At 51.7% G+C, this 14028-nt stretch overlaps 1 protein-coding gene across 6 annotated transcripts in view; it reads left to right on the plus strand.

Moving 5' to 3' along the window:
• Positions 1–13819, plus strand: part of TMEM63B (transmembrane protein 63B) — a 69946-nt gene extending 56127 nt beyond the window's left edge. For 5 of the 6 annotated variants that reach the window (XM_025197796.1, XM_025197795.1, XM_006018564.3 and 2 more), the window contains 11 exons: positions 99–236; positions 619–772; positions 1639–1745; positions 3983–4069; positions 6180–6245; positions 8224–8386; positions 8900–9005; positions 9859–10026; positions 10261–10376; positions 10906–10986; positions 12509–13819. In XM_025197796.1, coding sequence (XP_025053581.1) covers positions 99–236; positions 619–772; positions 1639–1745; positions 3983–4069; positions 6180–6245; positions 8224–8386; positions 8900–9005; positions 9859–10026; positions 10261–10376; positions 10906–10986; positions 12509–12676 — 1354 coding nt within the window. In that variant the 3' untranslated portion in view covers positions 12677–13819. The remainder of the gene's footprint in view (positions 1–98; positions 237–618; positions 773–1638; positions 1746–3982; positions 4070–6179; positions 6246–8223; positions 8387–8899; positions 9006–9858; positions 10027–10260; positions 10377–10905; positions 10987–12508) is intronic. The other variant, XM_006018565.3, reaches the window with a different exon arrangement.
• Positions 13820–14028: the final 209 nt, after the last annotated feature.

Here is a 14028-nt window from a genome sequence, read left to right on the forward strand (position 1 = left end):
TCCTGATGCCTCTGGGCTCAGCCTCTCTGACCTCAGGTCCTAGCATTTCCTGACCCCCCCCTCTTCCCCCCCCATCCCTCTGTTGTTTTGTCTCCTAGAATCCTTAAAGACTTCAACGTGTGCAAGTGCCAGGGCTGCATGTGCCGTGGGGAGCCTCGGGCCTCCTCCTGCAGTGAGTCCCTCCACGTCTCCAACTGGACCGTTAGCTATGCCCCCGACCCACAGAACATTTACTGGTAAGCGGGCTGCCACCACTGCCTGACCCCTACCAGGGCAGTGGGCCCTGGTGGGAGGAGAAGAACCAACAATCCTTGTAGAGGGTAGACATATGCAGTGCACCTGGCTGAGGCCTGCCCTTGGCATATGTGGGTCTTAGGAGGGGAGGGGAGGAAAAGGAAGCTATTCAGGGAGAGCTGGCTTCCTCTGCTGGGTAAAAGATCTGATCTAGGTGCTTCTAAAGGAATTCAAGCACCAGAGGAGTTGAACTCCCCTAGCCCAGCTCAGCTTTCCTCACGGCTCTGCCCAGCACAGAACTACATCCCTGGCATGGGGCCCTGGGTCCTCTGCCCTTCCAGCGATGCGCTCCTCACTGGGTTTGGTACCCTCTTCTGCCTGTAGGGAGCACCTTTCCATCCGGGGTTTCATCTGGTGGATTCGCTGCCTGGTTATCAATGTGGTGCTCTTCATCCTCCTCTTCTTCCTCACTACGCCTGCCATCATCATCACTACGATGGACAAATTCAATGTCACCAAGCCTGTTGAGTACCTGAATGTAAGCCTGGGTTGGAGCATGGATGCTAGGAAACCTTCCCTTCTCTGTGCCCCATCTTGTGCCACAGAATGGATGGCCCTTTGGAGGTCATGAAAGCACCCAAAGCCCCCAGCTCCCATTGCTGGTGTAACTGGGCTATTCCTGGCTGTGCTAAGCCAACCTGTCCCTGGGTTTTTCAAGGGCTCCTAAGTTGTGGCTGTAGGAGTTGTGTACATCACTGGACTGTGAGCATTGTTCTGGTTGACATGAGAGCCAAGAGAAGCCAGTCACTCATTCCTCCTGTCAAGGCAATGCAGAGGCTGTGGATGTACAGCAGGGACTGTGTTGCTGGAGCAGGCTGCATGTGCTGGGCAGATGCAAGGGGGCAGGATGGATGGGTCCTGCCTCAGCCAGAGAGAGGGAAATCTCTGTCTGGTCAGAACATGGATAAATGAGACCTTACCCACTCAGCCTCAGGTCTGACAGGACTCTGCAACCTGTCTGTGGCACTGGGGTTTTGTGCACAGCAACAGAGAGGAAATCCTAACTTGCCATGTCAGGACAGATAAAGCATGAGATCCCAGCTGAGGGGAGGTATCCCCTGGGGCAGGACCTGGGCTGGTGCCCATTGCTACCCTCTGCTATTCAGGTCCCAATTTCCTCACAGGGGATAAGGCAGAGCCTCATCCGTTCCCATTCCAGTTTCCAAAGCTGGGGGCAGTGCTCTTGTGAATACAGGTCCTGATGGATTGGGGCCCTTCTGGGGCATTCTTGAGCTCAGCCTGGGCACACCTCTGCCACTGGAATTGCAGCAGGCTTGCCTTTGCTGTACCCAGCCCTGGAATCCACATCAACCAGAACAAGCACCTGGTCCTTTCTCTTTGCAGAACCCCATCATCACCCAGTTCTTCCCCACCCTTCTGCTGTGGTGCTTCTCTGCTCTGCTGCCAACTATCGTGTATTACTCTGCCTTCTTCGAAGCCCATTGGACCAGGTAAGGAGAGTCAGTAGGCATTCCTAAGCTTGGATTCTGGCTGTGCCCAGCATTTTACACAAGAGCCAGAGTCCCAGCCCCAGAAGTGATGTCCTGCCACCTGCATTCCCCCTGCAATTGCACTTCCCCTCCTGACCTGCAGCACAGAAAGACACACAACTGGTAAACAACTGCTGGACATTCCCTGCCCCCAGCTTCAGAGGTAGCTACCCATCAGCAGCTGGATGAAGAAATTGTGCTACAAGGAGGGCTGGAAAGGCCAAGGGGTTCTGGCTGACTGGGATGGTGTGCATACTTGCGTGATGGTTGCTCTTCTGTATTTCTGCCCTTGGGAATTAGCTGTGCCTCGCCCTGGTCTCCTTTCTATTTTTCTCACCTGCTTCTCCCATAAGCTTGGGCAGCTGCCTGGCTGATCCCCCTTAGGCCATACAGCTCATCCCATCAGAGCTGAGATTTGCTGATGACCCACAAGAAGTGTGGCTTCATGATGTGAGCACAGGACTAGGAGCCAGGACCTCCAGAGCTATGGTCTCAGCTCTGCCTCTTGGCTTATGGTGTGACATGGGCAGGGTTCATCCCTTTCTAGAGCCTCAGCTTCCCCACATGTCCAAAAGGGGAGTGTGAGTCTGGCCTCTCTCCCCTCCCCCCACCAGAGATGGGCAAGAGTGAATTAGGCCAACTCTGCTCAGGAGAATAGCCAGGATAGTGCTGGGAGTTAGAAGTGTAGATTTGGGTGATGTTTCTATAGCACTAGAGCAGGAAAGTAGCTCAGCTGATGTCACTCACCCAAGTGAGAGAGGTCCCCCTGACAGAAGGATGGTTCTTGTCAGCACAAGCTGCATTGGTACTAGGAGAACTTTGCTGCAGTAGCTATCCTAGCAAGCTCCTTTCTGGAGCCTAGGCCTGGGGTATCGCTGCCATGCTGAGCATTGTTATTACCATGTTCTTGTTGACTTCTAAGAGCACAGGGCTGGAAGGGACTGACTGAGTCATCGAGTCTAATCCCCTGCTGTTGCAGGCGACGTGTGACGTACTCTGTTCTGTAAACTGGTCAAGCTCCAGCAGCTCCCAACCCCTCCCTCCTTTACCTGCCCCCCACCTCTAGAGTACCTATCAGATGACAGACCTGCCTTCCTGCCCCTCTCTCTGCAGGCAGAACCCTCCAGTCTGACCTCTCCCAGGTGCAGCTCCTAGGTGTCAGCCCTTCCCTTTTGCAGCCTTGTCACCTCACCAGGCCCAATTGTGCTTGGCACTTGGAGATTTTTGCCTCTGGGAGCCTGTGCCAGCAGCTGGTTCATGACTCTGAAACAGCTTATTCCAAACAAAACATGATTTATTTATTCATTCATGCCCAGAAGGCACATAGCACCTGGAGCAAAACAGGGGAGGGAGGAGAACAATTTTAAAGAATCCCGCACTTTTTTTTTTTCCTTCTCTCCCCTTTTTCTTTCTTTGTAAGCATTGGCAGGTTTCATTCACCTCTGGGATGGGAGAGACAGACCACTTGCTGCACTCTCTCCATCCTCCATGTGTCTCTTTCCACATCTCTTTCTCCATCTCCCAGTAGGTGCTGATAGCCCATGTCCCACCTCCATCTGCTTTAGAGCAACCTAGAAGCTGGTGCATCTCCCTTGTTCAGGAGCATAGGACTGGAAGGCCCCTCAAAGACCATTGACACTGGTCCCCTGGGCATGAGGAGTTTAGCCTGAGAAGAGTAAACTTTGCTAGTCTAGTTGGAGCCAGGGCAGGAGTATCCTATTTTATTTCTCCAGTGAAGCTAGGGCAGCCTCTACTCTGTACCTTCTCTTTGCCATCCTTTCATTTCCTGAGGACTCCCTCAGCACAGCCTCCTTTGGTATCACAAATAAACTGAGGCACATGTATAACCAAAAAAAATCAACAAGCCAATGGCTATTTCCCACCCCTCACCTGGGTCCAGCTTTGTGCTCTGCAATGGACTGCTGATTTGACCCTGGGCAAGTCTCTTAGGCTGTCTGTGCCCCACATGTCTGGTAACGCAGGAGTGATGATAATGGCAAGAATAGTAGTAGACTGCCTCACAGGGGTGTTGTGACAATAAATATATTGAAAGGGGAAAGAATATTCAGGCAGGATAGGGCAAGCCATGTAGTACAACAGACAGATACTGAAGGGGCCTGAAAGATGCATTATAAGTACCTAAGTTGCATGTGATTGTCTTCCCAGGTCCTTGCTAACTGCCTTATCTCTGCTCTCAGGTCTGGAGAGAACAGGACTACCATGCACAAGTGCTACACCTTCCTCATCTTCATGGTCTTGCTACTGCCTTCCCTGGGCCTGAGCAGGTAAGGGAGGAGGGAAAGAAGGGCAAGTCCAGGAACCCAGAGCCCTCTGGAATGCTGGGCAAACAGTGCCCTCATACAAACCCACGTCCTGTATCACTGTGGGGCACAGCCCTTCTGGCTCTTACCAGACTCTTGCCTTCCCTACAGAAATTGTTCCCCCTGAGTTTGGAGTGATAGCTGGTGCCAGAGAGTCTTGTGGCTTGCTATGTTAGCTCTGTTTCTGGCACTGTGGTAGGTAGGTACTCACGCTCTGTTCAGACAGTGCTTAAATGTTGCCTAATTACCCCCTCATAAATAAATTCATTCTTAATTTGGACTGTGCCCCATATAGGTGAATTCCTTGTAGCCAGGTATAGACAGGGTGTTAATTGGCCTCATCAGAGGTTGCTGTGGAAAAAACATTTCCAAGGTGCTTTTTCACCTGAACCCAAGCCCTGGGGCCTCATGTGAATACCACCTGGAAATTCTTGTAAGGCCTCTGCTAAATGTTTCCTGCCAGCTGCCTGTCCTTAACATAGGCCGTCAATATCAGAAAGTCCAAAAACAGACCATGCTGCCACAAAGAGGGACTAAGTGTAATTACAAAGGGCTGTGAAGAGGGAAGGAAAATCACAACGCTGTTCTTACTGCATTTGCCTCCATCTCTATTTGGGGAGGAACCACAAGTTGACAGTCAGCATCTCTGCTGACCTCTGAATGGAGACAAGGACATGCCAAGCTGAGAGCTGAGTCAGGCTGCTCCTGAGCATAGGCAGGCCCTTTGATGGCCACAAAAAATGTCCTTTATCCAAACGTGTCAGTTCAACAAAAATGTTCTCCAGCAGGATCTAAAAATACCTGACTCTGTTTCTGAGTCTCTGTGTGATCTAAAAGAGGGCCTTTCTTTAAAATGGCCCTATCAGTTAAGTATGTGTGTGTATATATAGTGCTTCTCTGAGAAATTTTTACCTGACATTGTTAGAAGTGAAGTTAAGGGGCAAACTCTGTCCTCAACCTTGCCACTAGGAAAGTAGGAGGGAAAAATATTGCTTCCATTGAGCAAACACCCTTGCAGATATCACATCATGTTCACCACTATATTTTTATCACTGTTTTTCCCCCTAAGATAAACTATGCCAGATTCTAGTAAGTGCCACTAGCCTAAAGCTGTTTGTCATGTGTTACCTGTTTATTTGCACCAGAATAAAGGCAGGTCACACCACTGTTGACATGCTATGTATCCAGGCCCTTTATATGAACCTTTCACCCTGCAGCAGAGGATGAAAAAAGGTTTCAAAAACAAGAAAATGTGATTGGAGTGGGTTGGGGGGTGCATGGAAATAGACAGCACCTGAAATAACTTTAAAGCCTTGTTTAGGACTGAGCAGCTCTCAGATTCACAGGAAACGCAAGCTACTGACGTGTCTCAGAGCAGGAGAATCAGGGCTGTATTAAGGGACACAACAGGCAGCAAAAAATTCCCCCAGCTCTTTTTCAGGGCAAGCTCAGTATTATTTTCTCTTTTGGGGGGGTACATGTGTGCATTTGTACATATTCCTCCCCTAAAAGAGCTATGGGATTACCCACTGTACCCCCTAGTTCTGCTCTTCCAGCTTCGATGCACATCCTCCAACTAGTGACATTGCTGCATCCTCACCTCACCTTCAGTTGCCTGCACACATAATGGGGCATTGATACACAATAATAGCCAGGGCTTTCATCACATTGTGTATTAGATCGATTGAGTGGAAACCAATTCCTGTTTTATTGCTGTTTTCTTTAAAAAAAATAAAAAATAAAAAGAGGGCCACTTGGGTCAGGAGGGAACAGCAGCAGATAGGGCTATCAGCTCCCTGCAGAGGGTGAAGGAGCAAGATGGATAGCCCAAAACAGTTAGAGGCCTCTTTCCAACACAGTCTCCTCTTCCATAATGACCAGGCTGCTGGCTGGAAAAGGGAAGGAGGCAGCAGAACCCCCAGGGAATATGCACGAACCCACTTCCTCAGACAGGGACCTGTGTCTTGACTTCATGCTAGCAAGTCCCATGAGGAACTGTGGCCACTCTGCTCCTGTCTCTCCCAACAGTTATGTGCTCATGTTGCGCTCTCTGTTTTGTGATTTTTCTCCCTAGTTTGGATCTGTTTTTCCGCTGGCTGTTTGACAAAAAATTCCTGGCAGATGCTGCTGTGCGGTTTGAGTAAGTGATGTCCTGAAGGGGGCCCCCCATCCTTGTAATTGTGCCTTGCTGTGAGCTGGCCCCCAGGCATTGCCCCTGCCCTGTTCCTTACAGCACCACCTGCTGGGGGAGGCAGGGACTAGAATAACTGGGAGCTTCCTGACAGGTGCCTCTCCCTCATTCTCTATAGTGCCTCCTGCTGGGAGAAGGGCTGTACGTATCTACAAGGCCTTCCAGAGCCTACAGTGTTTCTAGAACAGGGTTGCCAATGGCAGACAATTTTTTTTACTGATGACCAAACTTCTTTACTGACATATATTTTCATAATATCAGCATAACCCCCCTGCTAGTCCCCTGGACAATGACTGGGCTCAAATTCAGGGTTCAGCACCAACCATAGTAAAAAGAAGTTTGGCTGTCATTAAAAAGTTTACAAATTATCAGTTAAAAAAAAAAATCTTGGTCTGACAACCTTACTTGACTGCAACAGTGGTTTTACACCCTTCTGCCTCCTCCCCAGGAGGATACTCACTCCCCATATCCTGATACCCCTTGACTACACCATGCTGCCAACCCCATGCCCCCATTCTAGCACAGACTCCCAAAGAAGAGCTGTCTACCTTCCTGCCACCGAGCAGTATTACAGACCAATAGGATGCATGAGCAGCAGCACATGTCTGGAGGTTGAGGAAAGAGAGAGAGTCCCAAGAGCCATAAAACTTTTATAAGTGTTCCCTTCAGGGTGCTGCTGTCCTATGCAGATATGAAGTGGTGCTGCTGTGCTCTGTCTGTGCTTCAGCACTGCCTTCAGCTTCTTTACCATCACAGAGCTTCAATCAGCTCTACTGGCTTTGTTTTTTACACAGCAGATTTTTTTTTTTTTAACAGATTTTATGAAGAGGCATTTTTAGTCTTGTGATTTACAGGGTGTCCATAAATTTACAGACCATTGGCAACCCTGTTCTAGCAGTGACAGACTGGCCCTTTCTATCCAGGTTTCTTCCTGGTAGGAAACTGAGTGAGGCTGGCTTGTTTGTGACTGTGTGGAAACCAAGGTGGATAAAAATAAATGATTAAAAAAAAAATCCAAAAACCCAACTTTTTTTATTTAAATCAGATTTTTTTATTTCATTGTATTGTTTTGATTTTTAAGATGCTTTTTATAAAAAATAAACCTACATAAATACAGTTTTAATTTAAGATGTGTTAGAACTCAAAGATATCACCATGAAATAGGGATTATAACGTCTAATTATATACTATTTGAGACAATATATTCATGTACACTTTTTAGAAAACTTTTATAAATAGGTCACAACAGTCCATGGACTATATTAGGGGCCCAATCTTATGGGGCTCCCAGAGGCTCCTCTGTAGATTAGTAAACTTTAAATAAAACCAGTGTACCCAATGGGTCTCAGTGCTCAGTCTAGAAGATCCCATTAACCATCTCTGTGATGCTTAGTTTCAGTTCTGAAACTGGATTTGTGTCTCCAGAAATAACATCCTTATTATCAGCATTTATCAGAGATAAGAGACCTGATTCCCTACCCATCAGCACTGTTGTCTCTCTGCAAGTCTGTACACAGTCAAACCTTTACCTCTCTCTAAAAGTGCAAAGTTTCAAGAAGTTCAATGAATAGAGGATATCAAACAACAAGGATGCACTTTTTGTAGAAAATAGTGATTAAATTGAGGCCTTCTGGAAGTGATTTAAATCACGATTTAAAATCTATTTGATTTAAATCAATTCTGCCCTGGTGCAAACCACCAGACCAGCTTCCTTCAAAGCAGAACAACCAGAGGCAGAGCAACCTCTCTGCAGTGGGACAGCAGGGCCTGCCCCAGCCAGTTTCCTCTCTGTCCTGCCTGACTCAGCCCAGCCTTCCCTTCTCCTCCAACTTCCAGCCAAGCCTACAGTGCTGGTGCCCCTCCTTGCTCAAGTTCAAAATGATCAGCTCTCACTGTTCCCACTCTCCCTGCTCCCTTCCCCCCACAGGTGTGTGTTCCTGCCAGATAATGGGGCCTTCTTTGTGAACTATGTCATCGCCTCTGCCTTCATCGGGAATGCCATGGACCTGCTGCGTATCCCCGGTCTGCTCATGTACATGATCCGCCTGTGCCTGGCCCGCTCAGCAGCTGAGCGGAGAAACGTCAAGCGGGTATGTGGTGGAGCCCAGGACAAGAATGCCCACTTCAGACCCTGGGTGCTCAGGAATCTGCCCTGAGCACCTTGCACTTGCATCAGGCAGGTGCTCAGTGACCCATATGTATTCCTGTCAGCACCAACGCATGCCGGCTTGTACCCTCACATCTAAATACATGCAAGGAAGCACATTCATTCTACAGGCTCACCCAGGTGCATGCTGGTGCTTAGGGAGGCAGCCTGCTGCCATGCACTGTGTCAGGGAAGGCAACTGATGCCCACAGCTTTTCCTAGGATGAGTGTAGTCAGTGTTGTAGGGCATCAGCTGACAGACTTGCCCATCTGTCTGAACTTGAACAGGCAACTTCAGGGTAGTGTAAACGCATGTTCCCTAACGTGCACACTCCCCTTCCTTAGGGTGCTGGTCAGCACGCACATGTTAGTGTACACACATACATGCATGACCCTGCCTCCTGGACATGGCTCAGTGCAGCACGCTATGACTGACGGCTTCTGCTTTCTCTCACAGCACCAGGCCTACGAGTTCCAATTTGGTGCTGCCTACGCCTGGATGATGTGTGTCTTCACTGTGGTCATGACCTACAGCATCACCTGCCCCATCATCGTCCCCTTTGGTAAGTGACACTGTGTGGTGCCCAGACCCTTTGGAGGAGGGCTGCCAGCCCAGAGGCAGGGGAGGAGGCTTTTCCCATTGTTCAAAGCAGGGCAGCCCCATCTGTAAAGGAAGTAAGGGAGATGGGAGACATTTAGCCTGAAGTTACTATCAAGGGTCAGTTTCACTTGATCCTGATGCTGCATTGTGGGCATGCAAGACAGCAGGAAAGCTCACAGTGAGTGCAACTGATGGACAGGCAAGTTACTAGCAAGAGGCTCTACCCAAGCACTGGTGCTGTCTCCTGTATTGCACAAGCTGAGGAAGAGATCTGATCCCTGAGCTCCCCACCAGGAGGCGCTCCCCACCAGTGGCCACAGTGAGACCGTCAGCCAGGCTGGCCACAAGCTGGGCTTTCTCCTGGCTGAAGCAGAAAGGGACTTCTGCTCTGACAAAGGATGATAAAAGCTAGCTTCTCCTCAGTCTCTTGGCTCAAGAGGCTTTTACCAACAGGCAGTGCTTTCCCTTTGTTACCCTGGGAGCCATCCCTGCTCAATGGTTAGTCAGCATGTATACATGCAGTGTGTCACCTGCCTTGTCATCCCGTTCAGCTGATACTGGAGTCCCTGGGCTGCCTTGGTGGGTCATGTTACAGGCCCCATCACAAGCATCTGCCATATAAGGATGGAAAGCAGTGTCTTGGCTGCACAGTGGTCCCATAGCCAACTGGTTGAAAAAGATCCTGTCTTGGGTGTTACCTTCCACCCCTCTGAGCAAGTGCCCTAATCTCTCATCACCCCCACTACTATTGCCAAGCCTGGAGCCTGCCTGTCCCTTCTTTGACACTCTCCTCCCCCTCTGTCTTTCTCCATCAGGGCTGATGTACATGCTTCTCAAGCACCTGGTTGACAGGTACAACCTGTACTATGCTTACCTGCCAGCCAAGCTGGACAAGAAGATCCACTCAGGGGCTGTGAACCAGGTGGTGGCTGCACCCATCCTCTGTCTCTTCTGGCTCCTCTTCTTCTCCACCATGCGCACAGGTAGGCACAGGGTTTGGGGCAGGGCCCAGCATGGGAATGAACTACTGAATCACTATTGTCCCATCCTCAGCCTGACTGAGCCAGTGAGTTCAGGGACTCATCGACACCCAGCACATGCAGACATGCAGTGAGCTGAGCTCAGAGCCACGGCCTCCCCTAGAGGCTGGAGGGGGCCTGCTGGGCTGCATGCTGGCTGTGTGAAGCCCTGACTGTGTGATCCTCTGCTTCCCTCAGGGTTCCTGGCCCCCACGTCCATGTTCACCTTTGTGGTTCTCGTGATCACCATCGTGATCTGCCTGTGTCATGTCTGCTTCGGGCATTTCAAATACCTCAGCGCTCACAACTACAAGGTAAGGTGCTGAGAAGCTGGGCAGAGGGAGCAGACAGCATGGAAGGAGGAAGGAGTGGCTTGGGATGAGGATGGAGTGGGTAATGAAGGGTTATGTCAAGCTACATGTTGGGGAGCTCCTTCCTGGGCCCTTACCTTCAGCTACAGCCTTTCTTGTTTTTCTTCTCCTGCTCCACTCTCCCATGTGTAGGTGGGTGCAGCTGGAATAGGGTTCCCCCCTAATCCCTCAGTCACTGTCATTGTTGTCATGGTGGGGGTAAGAGTAAATGAGGACCTGAGCCTGCAATGACATCTCAGACAGAGCAGGGGCCTCTTCCCTCTGCAGAGCCTCTGGCTGCACAACCCTAGAGAAAGGACTTGCAAGAGCTGGGCTCTCAGTCCCTGTTGCCAAGCAGTGCTCCTCTGTCCCAGTTCCCTACTCAGGTAAATGTCCCAGGACAAACCCAATTGCAGGAACCAGACCCTATGGCCAGCAGGCAGCAGGGCTAGTGGGACAGCCCGGTCTCCATGTCACTATCTTGACTCCCCAGATTGACCACACGGAGGCAGACACCATGGATGGGGGAGAGAACGGGCGACCAGCCGCCAACCCACCAGCTCCCAAATCTGCTGTGAGTCTTCAAGCACTCAACCTTCCTCCTTGGCCGGGTCTGGGGAGGGGGAAGGGGCCTGCACACGTCCTCTACCCCTGCCCAAGTGCCCCCTGCCTGGCCTTTCCCAGGCAACGTGCAAGAGATGCAAGCCAGGCTCAGAGGAGAATGACCTTCCCCACGTGCTTTGCCCCAGGCGAGGCGATGAATGGCAAACGCCCCCTCCCCTCTGCCCCCCTGATGCTGTCTGTTCACTTCCTGCCTCTCTCTCAGCTGGGACAATGAAACTGGACCTGGTCAGTTTTTCCTTTCTGTTTTGCTTCCTGGCTCTCACCCATCAGCACATTTGGGGCTGGCAGTGTCACATGCCAACACAGATGGATTCCATGGAAGTCCCCTGTGGAAGCCACGGGGGGGACACTTCTGTTCATCTGCAGCTTTGAGGCTCTCCCCTTTCTTGCCCCTGTGTCCCGTCCCATCCCCCCCCCCCCCCCCCCCCCCCCCCCAAAGCTCTCTTGGAACTGAACCCCCTACATCTGCCTTCTTGTCTTTAAGTCTCTCCTGAGCTCGCTAGCCATGCTACAGCTGGCTTCCTTTAGGATCAGATTGTCTGCTATGGGTGTCATCTGTGGAGAGGGGATGCTAGTTTGTAATCCCCTGACTGCCTCATCCTCCTTATATGTTAGAGCCTCCTGGGGGCTGCTCTGACTGAAGCTTGTTGGCCATGGATTCCAGGAGACCATCTCCCAACCAGGCACAGCTGAGCAGCAGCACACTCCAGCACATCTCCCTCTCTCCCACTTGCTGTACCAAGTGGATAGTAAAGAAGCCAGCTGCTCCACTCCTGTGCCCAGTGGGCACTCCCCACAACTGAGGACTTCTGTGCTGGGGAGAAGAGGGGCAGTCTCTAATCTGAGTGACACATAGGGAGATGTGGGGCCAGGAGTGGATTTTGAGTTTGGCTCCATGTCTGCCGCATCCAGATTTTATTCCATGGGTAAATAGTGGGGGAACTAGAAAAGGGCTGGATGCTTTTCCTGCAGCTGCAGCTCTGTTCTTGGACCCCTGGCTTGCCCTGGAGTACAAGGGGAGTAGGGGGATTTGGGCACCCTGTCTGAGCCACCTTAGAAGAGCTCAGATTTCAAGAAGTACTGGGGGCACCTACCCTCTGAAACAAATCTCATCTTTCAGTCCTGCAGAGCCCCGGAGTTTGGCAAGTTCCAAGCTCCCCCGCCCCTGGGTCCTCAGGAAGGCTCTACTGATCCCTGATATTTCTAGGTTCTGCTATGAACTTGAACCAGGCTGGAAACCTCCCCCCTCTGCCTGCTCAGCCACTGTCTAGCCACTCATCTCCCCCTCCTTCCTCCCATCTCACATGTTCCGTGCAGTCTGAGTTTCTCTCCAGCCTCAGCGGCCCATTGCATGCCTGCATGGTGCCTACTGATCATGCTTTGCTGCTGTGAGTTTCCTACAGCAGTATGCAAAGCTAACTGGGCCATGTGCATTCTCCTCTCCACTCCCTTTCTCTCCCTTCCCTCTGCAGCAGAAGTACATTGCCCAGGTGCTGCAGGACCCCTCGCCCAAGAGCGACGTGGCGGAGTGCGAGGAACAGGGGTCCCAGGATGAGGAACTCATCAACCCTGACGGCATGAACGACACGGATTTCCAGTCGTGCGAGGACAGCCTGATAGAGAATGAGATCCACCAATAGGACCGCGGAGGGTGGGAGGGGCAGGAAAGGACCAGGAGCCGAGGAAGCTGCTGCGCACAGAGAGGGAGATAGTGAACTGAATGGAGTGAGGAGCATCGCAAGGAGGATGCCAGCCTCTTCCCCCTCTACCTGCCCACCTGGGCCACTGCACGAATGCTCGCTCAGAGGGGGAAGCGACCCATACTTCAGACTCTCCATTCCATGCCCTGCCTCCCCCACCCTATCCCAGTCCCTCTTGTTCGCTGCTGGATGAGAGGGGACCTGCTCTTACTAGTTACCATCTTTAACACTTATCAAGACCATGAGACCCCGGGAATAGGGTGGGGAAGGAAGAGGACTCTGACCCCCGCTGTCTTCTGTCCCTTGGGGCAAGAAGACACAGGGGCAGCAAAAGCCTGGATGCTTGGTGGGGGCAAGTGTTGGGGGTGGGGCAGGGGGAGGGCATCTCCAGTCTCCTGTGGGGACTCAGGGAAGGGACCCTTCCCTCTGTCCTCTGTCCAGAATCACAAACACTAATAATTTATTAGATATCAAGACACAAAAAAAAGCTTTAATCATGATATTTAAACTCTAGTGGGTGGCAGGCAGCTGTGAGCCTAGCAGGCGGCACAGTGTCCTGGCCGCAACAGATGCAGTATCCTTGTGGGGAGCTGCCCTCTGCCCCTGTATCTGTGTCTCACATGTATGTTTCGCCTCCCCGGCCCAGGGACGGCTGTGCGGGCCCACAAGGAACCCTCCAGAATAACTTGGGGCCAGGCCCCAGCAGGTAACAGAGCACATGGTACAACTGGTCCTCCCTGCACAGTCAGCCCTGAGGTGGTGTGACCATTACAGTTGCGGTGGGGAGGAGGAGCGGATGTCACCCAATGAAAGCCACATGGGCTCAGCGGTGGCTGGAGAGCAGGTCTGAGTGGTGAGGGAAGCAGGGAAGAGCCCCTCGCGGGGCGAGGGAGCACTGGGGGCTGGTATGGGCGCCCATGCCAGCCAGCCTGGAGCTGAAGAGTTGTAGGCAGCCCTCCCCCGGCAGGGCCGTGACGGGGGCTCACACTGGCGCATGTGGCGTTGTTTTAAGTGGCATTTTTTTTGCACATTATTATTTCCCCCCCCACCCTCTCACCCTTTAAAATAAAAATTCCTGTCACCCGTCTGCAGCCACTGCCCCCTGGGCATCCTGTTTGTGCACAGCCAGGCCTGGAGCGGGGAGGGTCAACTGGGGTTCGGTATCCCTGGCTGCTGTGGTGGCCCGGGAGGGGAGGAGTGGACCATTGAGCCCCAAGAACCACTAAGCACTGGGGCTGGCCCTAGTTCTGCTGGGCATTATACAGTGGCGCCCTGAGCGTCTGGTCCCTGGC

The sequence above is a fragment of the Alligator sinensis genome, unplaced genomic scaffold, assembly GCF_000455745.1.
Source record: "Alligator sinensis unplaced genomic scaffold, ASM45574v1 scaffold198_1, whole genome shotgun sequence".
Lineage (NCBI taxonomy): Eukaryota > Metazoa > Chordata > Crocodylia > Alligatoridae > Alligator > Alligator sinensis.